The 8691-nt window shown below is 31.7% G+C and overlaps 1 protein-coding gene across 1 annotated transcript; it reads left to right on the top strand.

Moving 5' to 3' along the window:
- The first annotated feature begins 7314 nt into the window (after positions 1–7314).
- On the top strand, positions 7315–8130 carry LOC126885541 (protein ZBED8-like). The gene has a single exon (XM_050652124.1). It carries the CDS (start codon positions 7315–7317, stop codon positions 8128–8130), a length of 816 nt encoding a protein of 271 aa, XP_050508081.1.
- Positions 8131–8691: the final 561 nt, after the last annotated feature.

Genomic DNA, 8691 nt, shown 5'->3' with positions numbered 1-8691 from the left:
AATGTGGCCATAGTGAGAATGAATTTTTTTTACCAACTGTAAACCAAAGTTCTTAGATATAAAGATGCGTTCTTTGTTTCTTAGTTTTTTATAAAGAAGTTCGCCTTTTTTAACTATACGTTTGTCTAAAGAGAGCTCAGTGCTATTATTTTGTTGATCTTCTTTTAGGTCTTCGATGGTTATCAAATTAACCACTTGTAGTATATCATCAGTATTCTCAAATGATTCCAAAACAGGGTTTCTCGAAAGAGCATCTGCTTCTTGGTTCGTTTTGCCTGGAGAATATGTAATGGTAAAATCATATTGAGACATATAGTACACTAGGTCTCCAAGTTCTTCATCAGTTCGTGCTTTTATTTTAAGATTTTCTAATGGTTTATGATCTGTGATTACCTGAAACTTAAGCCCTATTAACCAATGCTGCCAATAACGTAGCGCTTCTCTTATTGCGAGACACTCTAAATAGACCGCTTTTTTCTTTGCTTGTGATGGCGTGAATTTCTTTGAAAAATATGCTACTGGATGCAACTCACCATTGTCTTGTAACTGTTTCAAAACTGCCCCAACTCCTAAAGCACTAGCATCTGTAAATAAAAAGGTTCTTTCCTCTGGGTCAAAAATTGACAAGATGGGACTCTGGCAGAGATATTCTTTGATTCGAATAAATGTTGCCTCGCATTCATCTGTCCATTTAAACTCTGTTTTATTACGTAGAAGATTATGGATGGGCTCAAGAAACCTAGTATGATCTGGAATGTATTTATGGTAAAAATTTATTTTTCCTAGGAACTGACGAATATTTTTCTTATTTTGAGGTCTGGGAAAGTGCTTAATAGATTTTAAGTTATCATTATGTGGTCTAACAGAATTGTAAGAGAGAACATGGCCTAAATACTTCACAGAAAATTGAGCAAATTTACATTTTGATAGTTTCAGCAGGAACCCTTCTTGTCTAAGTGCATGAAGTAATTGTTCTATGTGATGTATGTGTTCTTCGAAATCAGAAGAAAAGATTAGAATATCATCAATATAATTTATGCAAAAGCCCTGAAGTCCGTTACGTCGAATAGTAGTGGCTAGTATTCGTTGAAAAATCGCTGGAGATATTTTTAAACCAAAAGGTAATTTCTTCCATTGCTAATGACCGGACTGTGTAACAAATGCCGTCTTATAACGATCTTTTTGCCTTACTGGTATTGTCCAAAATGCTGAATTAATATCCAAAACTGTATACCATTTACAGTTTCGAGCCTTTACTATAATGTCTTCGATTCGTGGGAATGGTTGTGATTCGGGTACCAAAATTTTATTCAGTTCACGAAAATCAACACAGAGTCTCGATCGTCTTCCTTCATCTTTCTTATATGCCAAGGTCACTGGTGCAGCAAAAGGAGATTCAGATTCCTCTATCAATCCTACTTCAAGTAACTTGGTTATCTGACTTTCAATTTCACGTTCATCAGGAATGGAACATCTATACAGTTTCTTTGAAATATATTTATTTTCTAAGAGTTTAATGTGAGCTTCCTGATTTTTTACTTCTCCTACATCGTACTTGTGTTTTGCAAATATCGATAAGTTTTCATCCAAAATTTTAGAAATTTGTTTTATTTTAATGTTGTCTAGATGTTTTACTTTATCTAAATAATCATAGGAGTTTTCTTCGAAATGTCTTACCTGAACTTTATTGTTATCTACAGTCTCGGTTGTACTATTATGACTATATCTTAAATTTTCCTCTAATATCTTAATATCTTCTATCTTATTTTTATCCACTCTTTGGAGAATATTCAAATTTTCATCTTGCAGCAAACGAAACTGTTTAATGGCATCTAATCCTAGCAATACGTCATAAGAAAAATTATCATTTTTAATCACAAAAGCATCTATTTCTTGTTCTATTTTATGGATTTTCATAGGTAACTTTATTTTATTATAACTTTTTTCCACACCACTAATTGTTCTAAATGTCTGTTCATTTTCCAACATATTATGTTTAACATCTTCAATAATCTTTGAATTTATCAGTGTTATATTAGATCCACTGTCATAAACTCCAGTAACTTTATTATTGTTTATTGTAACAGTTAATTTAATTAGTGGTGTATAATCTAGTTTTTTTGTTGTTCTTCCTCTTGAGCATTAACAGCAACTTCACCCACATCCGCTAGATTTACCCTTCTCGCCTCAGCGCTACGGGTTTTGTATCTGCAAATTTCAACTGGATGAAAACGTCCTGGGTACCCACGAGCCTCGCAGTTACTGCATGGTCGTTTTTCTATCGATTTTTGATTTCTACTTTCATTCAAACGAATATCAGTCTCATTAGTAAAGACCGGATTATATGTTTCTGTTTTGACTGAAATATGTGCATATATATGTCTGAAATATAAGTAAAATATGTTGAAAATATTCCCTAAAAGTTTAAAATATGTTCCAAATATGTGAAATATGTGAAAAACATTTTAAAGTAACAAGAAAATATGCGTTAAAAAATGTATAAAAGTTTTTTTAAATAACGGTAAGTAGGTACATATAGCGACAAAATTAACCTAAATATACCAATGTATACCTATCTAGTACCTACTACTATTACTTACGTTTCTACATTTTATTCCTTCTTATAAAAACAATTCACAATCAAATGTTTTTCAATATTTTCAATAGTAAAATTATGTCGCCTATCCGTTAGTAGTAATTTGTATGTTGACAATCTTTGTTCAACATCAACTGATGTGATTAGCGCAAATTTTATAACATTAACAATCTCCGCATTTAAATTGGTATTAACATCAAAATCGCCACCAATAATTTGGTTTGCTTCCTGTAATAATAATTTTAAATCACTATTTTTCTGTAAAGTTTCAATAAATTTTTTATTCATTGATTGTCCAATTTTTCCAGAAACTTCTTCAGCGTTTTCCTTAAATTTCTGAATTAAATTAAGAGACTCTTGTAGTGGAAACGATTCAGTTTCAAGATTGAGGATGGTTTTATAAACAAATTCATAATTCGATTTAATAAAACAAAGCTCATTGTGCAGTGATCTGTTTTCTAAAATTGATTTGCATTTTGAAATCGCACCAATATTTGTTTCTTCAAAACATAAAATTAGTTCTTTTATAGGGAGAAAATGTTCCGCATAAAAACAGGCAGCTTTTAAATATTTTCCCCAACTTGTGATTATAGGCTCCGGTTGCAAAGGAGTATTTGGTAATTTTTCTTTATATATCTGAATCCTTAAAGGCGATTTTAAAAATATTTTCTTCACGTTGCTAATTAAATTATTAAATGTAGGAAATGAATTCGAATTTCTTCCGCCACTCTGTTTAAACCCTGCGCCAAACTTTTAGTTGTTGGCCAGCTTTGACCATGTATGACGCAGCATCGGAAACCATAAGCAAGATTTTTTTTAGTTGGAACAATGTCGGGAAGGAAAAAGTTCATGAAAGCATCATTTATAAACCTAACCATTGTTACATGGTTATCTGTGTACTGTGTCAAGCTGTTTACAGCCAAAAATATGTCAAAATATGCCAAAATTTGTTAAAATATGCCAAAATATGTTAAAAATATGCCAAAATATGTCAAACGGTCGAAAATATGTTCAAACCATCAAAATATGTTAAAAAACCGAAAATATTCTAAATATGTAAAATTAAATTAGTGTCAAACGCCTTTAATTATCATAATTCGTCCACATCCTGAAGCGTTTGATTGTATCTTTGATGGTTATCGATATGCAAAAAACATATAATCCGGTCTTTACTCATTAGTAACACTTAAAAATCTTCCTTGTCTTTTTTTGAATCTAGGAAATATTGATGTGTATCTACGTAGCTGATTCATAAGCTGTTCAGTAGTATTAATGGTCTCTTTGTCCAAGCGATCTTGAATGTCCAATGGCAGACCCACCACAATGTGATTTATGCGCGATTGATCTGACATAGATGGCTCAGTCTCTAACAACCTCCTTTCTTTTTTTAGCGCATAGTCTAGAAAAGAACCGTTTATATACTTATAAGTATATGCTAGATATACTGTTCGCCAACTTTTATCGCCGTAAGTTTCTAAAAAAGAATTTTGCCATTCCAACCATGCTCCATGCATTGTTAATTTACATAAAGTTGAGCTATACCATTCTATAGCATTATGTTCCAGAAATAGACGTAATATTTGTATTTTATCTTCATCTATTACTATTTCATGTCTTTCGCACTCATTTTCAAAATTAGTCATCCACTGTCTAGCATTTTCTTTGCCTTGAAATTTATTTAAAACAAACTGACTTTGAATTTGGGAGATATCCAGCCCCCTGTTTACTTTTGTCTCGAGTTTATTACTTAATTTATCAATTAGTCTAATTAAATCTACTTTAGTTTTATCTGTTGCTTCTAATGAAACCGGAGTATATATCAGCGTGCTATTCTCTACTAATTCCTCTAAATAACAATTTTTAAAAACAAAATTACAATCTTCATCTAAATACAAAGTAACAATCTCAGGATTTAATGTAATCGTGATGTTCCTATACTGACCTACTTTTGTCAAAGCTTTACTTGCCATTTTGACAGTACTACTTGTGTCAAATAAATCTTTATGATGTTTTAAATTTTGTAAATTTGTTGGAAAGAAATAAGTGATATCATCTGATAATAATCTAATTGTTGTTAATTTAACTACCTCTAAGCTATTTTCTTCACCAAGTTCCAAATGGATTCGTACCTTCTTTGTTGACATCTTCCTGTTTTCAAGGTGACCAAAAACCGATTTATAATGTAGAAACTCTGGAAACTCGGGACATAGACTAAACACCGTTTTTTCTCCTTAAAGAACAAAATTTATTAATTTTGAATACAATCATGACAAAATATTTACATACCTTAAAGAAAATCGGTTTTATAAGTCTTTAACATTCTAATCTTTAAATTAACAATAACAAATAATACATTAACAAGTTTAAACGAAAAAAATTAACAAATAAGTAAGAAAATATTAAATTAGATTTTAAAATTAACGGAACAAGATTTATGTCAATTTTGTGTCAGAATATTTATTATTCTTCTATTTTTTTATAAATAGCCTTTTAGACTTTTACATACCAGGTTTTCATTATTACATATATATATATATATATATACAAACAACTAGTTTATTAGGGTTGCAGTCAGAAGGTTGGCCAGGATGTTAAAGAAACACTCTTTTGACTTTTTGTCTAGCTTTCGGAATGGTTTTATTCCTTTTTCAAGACTCTGCAATATAGATAAAAAGAAATATGTAAATTTTTATAAAATATCACAATTCGTCAGTTCAACTTACTAGTCGTTGAGATTATTTAAAAGCTTTATGACCCTCAACAATACTAACACAAACATAGAATACAGAAAACAATGGACAAAATACATTCTAAAATTTGGTAAGGATGGTAAATTTTTATATTTATTCTATGACATCTTTTGATGGTGTGTTTTAACTCTGATATATATATATATATATATATATATATATATATATATATATATATATATATATATATATATATATATATATTTACTCCCAGCGTATGAAGTGAGCCACATATCAAAAGAAACTGCGGTTGAAGTGAGGTCCTATACAAAGTGAGGTCCAGTATACGGACCTCACTTAGTCAATCAATGTAAGACTTTTTCGTAGACATGTACTGATAGCAAACACTGTTTTTTTACAAAAAAAAGTGGGACCTCATTTTGTATGGTCCACATCAATTTTTAGTTCAGAGATTTTCCGCACAGAGGCGCTGACTTTTGCGTATATTTTCTAACCATGTATATTCTATGCCCTGTTGAATAACTTACGATACACATAGTGAGGACCATACAACTGGCAACATCTGTTCAACCAATCTTTAAATCAGTGGATCGTCGCATAAATTCAAACAGTACAAAAATGTATAATACTTTAATTCTTTTTGAGAGCGTAGGCGCAAAATTTCGGTCGAGTTATTTTTAAACGAATTTATTTTTTTCGAATCCTGAGATAACTAATAGGTATTTTTAAAACATTTAAAAGCAGAATAAAAGAATACATTATTGCCGAGGGCAGAAAGTCCCTTATAATAAACAAAAAGTTTCTTTTGAATGATATATTTAAAATTAAAAATCAGACTAACTATTTTTTCACCCCTGTGACTTATTAAAAATAAATATTAAGAAGTTCTCGGGGACTTTCGACCATGGATAATACAGTAATATTTCTTTCTGCGTTTAAATTTTTCAAAAATAATTAATGTTTTCTCAGGATTCAAAAAAAATGAACGCATTTAAAAATAATTCGAGCGAAATTTTGCGCCTATGCTCTCAGAAAGGCTTAAAATAATATACATTTTTGTAATCAGTACTTCAAAAGCTTTTAAACGAGGTGTTACATGATGTACCTACTTTCCTATTTAAAAAAATCAAAGTTATGACTGTCACCTGAAGAGGGATCGCGTAAAGTTTGAAACATTGACGCTATAATATACTATGACTATTTTAAAAATCGACAATCGACCTGTTCGAGCGTTTTTCTTATGTGCTAAAAATAAATAAGTTAATAAGGGGGTAACACTTATTCCAGCGCACTGTATTTGCAACAACCAAGGTAGGGATGGCGGTTGTTGAACAAAAAACCGGTTTTCGGTTATACCGGTTTTTTTACTTACGGTTTAACCTGTTTTCGGTTTTTTTAATCAAAAGCAAATACTCAATAGGTTATAATGTTACATATATTTATATTTCAATTTAGTTTGCTCAATTTTCCTCCCGAAAAATTACCCAACCAATTCAACCTATAAAAGTTTTCCCAGGCGCTTTCAAATTACCCTAAAAATGGGCGAAAGTACCCTAATCTGGTATCTCTGATTCGTCGCTCGTTGTAGATGCAAAAGCAGCGGTGCTCAAAGAGTCGATCGCGATCGACCTCGCGGACCGGAAAAAATTAAATTTATTTTTATTGTATGTATTTTTGTATTTAATACAAATGGAAAAGACGGGGAATGCGCTGACTCTCCACACGTGTAAGAGCGAAATAAAATATGCGATCTCCTCACCCAAAAGTTGCGATAATGCCGATTCGTCTATTCGTCATATCAGCATTCACAGATAACTTAAACTGCTAGTGTGCTGTATCGACAATGCATGGCTGTCAGTCAATCATTAGTCATTCATTACCAAAGTATTTTTAAAAACCAGTCAAAGATTTTATTATACGTTAATATTTGAAACTCGATATGAGTGCGGCGAAAATAGTAAGACATATCATTTTAATAATGCCTGGGAAGAAGAATTCCTGTTTACCATGGTAAAAGATAAGTGTGTTTGTCTTGTTTGTCGGTCTTCCGTTGCTCTTCCCAAATGCGGAAATTTAGAAAGGCATTATAAAACTTTGCACAAAAACTATGAAAATGATTTTCCGCAAAACAGTTTGTTTAGAAAACGGAAAGTGCAAGACTTGAAAAGTAGTTTGAAGACGGAACAATCAATGTTCACTAGGCCTGTTAAACAATCAGTAGCTGCAACGATTGCGTCATTCAAAATTTCTTATATACTGGCACAACATAAAAAACCGTTTGAAGATGGAGAGGTAGTGAAAGAAGCATTCATTGAAGCAGCGAGTGTATTATTTGAAGACTTCAAAAATAAAACAGATATTATGTCTGCTATCAAACAAGTCCAGTTGTCACGCCCAACGGTCACCAGACGTATCGAAATCATGTGCAAAGATTTGGAAAGCCAAGTGAAAAGTGATATTATGAAGTGTGTATACTTTTCTTTGCAATTTGACGAGTCAACCGATATGACTGATACCGCCCAGTTGTGTATTTTCATTCGAATGGTATTTTCTGATATGCCATGTAAAGAAGATTTGTTAACAATGCTGCCTCTGAAAGAGAAAACTCGCGGAGAAGATATATACAACGTTTTTATAAATTTTGTGGAACAATACGGGTTACCGATTTACAAACTAGTGTGTATTACAACAGATGGTGCACCATCCATGACAGGCGTTAACAATGGATTTGTTGCATTATGTCGAGCTAACGAGGACTTTCCATCGTTTTTTTTTCATTTCATTGCATTATTCACCAGCAAGTTTTGTGTTCCAAAATTTTAAATATAGACGACATTATGAAGATTACAACAAAAATTGTGAATTAAATAGGAAGCTTGCAAAGACGTCTTTTTAAAGCGCAATTGTAAGCTAGCGACACTGCTGAACACACTGATTTGGGATCATCCATAAAATACGTCGTAAAAATTTTGGACTTTTTAATACCCTCCCCCCCCCTTCCGTCGTAAATCGTCGTTTACAGTTGACCCGCCCCCTCATAACGATGTCGCAATTGCAACTCATGACCCCCCTCTTTTAGTGATTTTTTTTAATTCCATGTTATTTCTGGATTTTTTAAGGTTAGCTATCAAAGTTACGAATTGTATCCGACAATTTACGAATGTATCCAAATTAGTATTACTATGTAGCTCATTAATATCCGCGTATTTTTTTCTCTCAATTCACTGTACAACTAATTATAACAATACCTTTATTGAGACAAAAGACAATACTTTTATCGGAGTTCCTATGCTTTCTTAACTGTATCATATAAATCTTGATACTTATTTTGTTTTAATTTCAAGACCATTTCTTTTATTAAGTATAAATACAATCTACTGACTA

This window comes from Diabrotica virgifera, chromosome 5, assembly GCF_917563875.1.
Source record: "Diabrotica virgifera virgifera chromosome 5, PGI_DIABVI_V3a".
Lineage (NCBI taxonomy): Eukaryota > Metazoa > Arthropoda > Insecta > Coleoptera > Chrysomelidae > Diabrotica > Diabrotica virgifera.
This window is presented reverse-complemented; position numbering and strand designations above follow the sequence as displayed.

What these genes read in the sequence shown, in the direction of transcription:
- LOC126885541 (XM_050652124.1), top strand. Translation starts at nt 7,315, where the DNA reads ATGGTAAAAGATAAGTGTGTTTGTCTTGTTTGTCGGTCTTCCGTTGCT.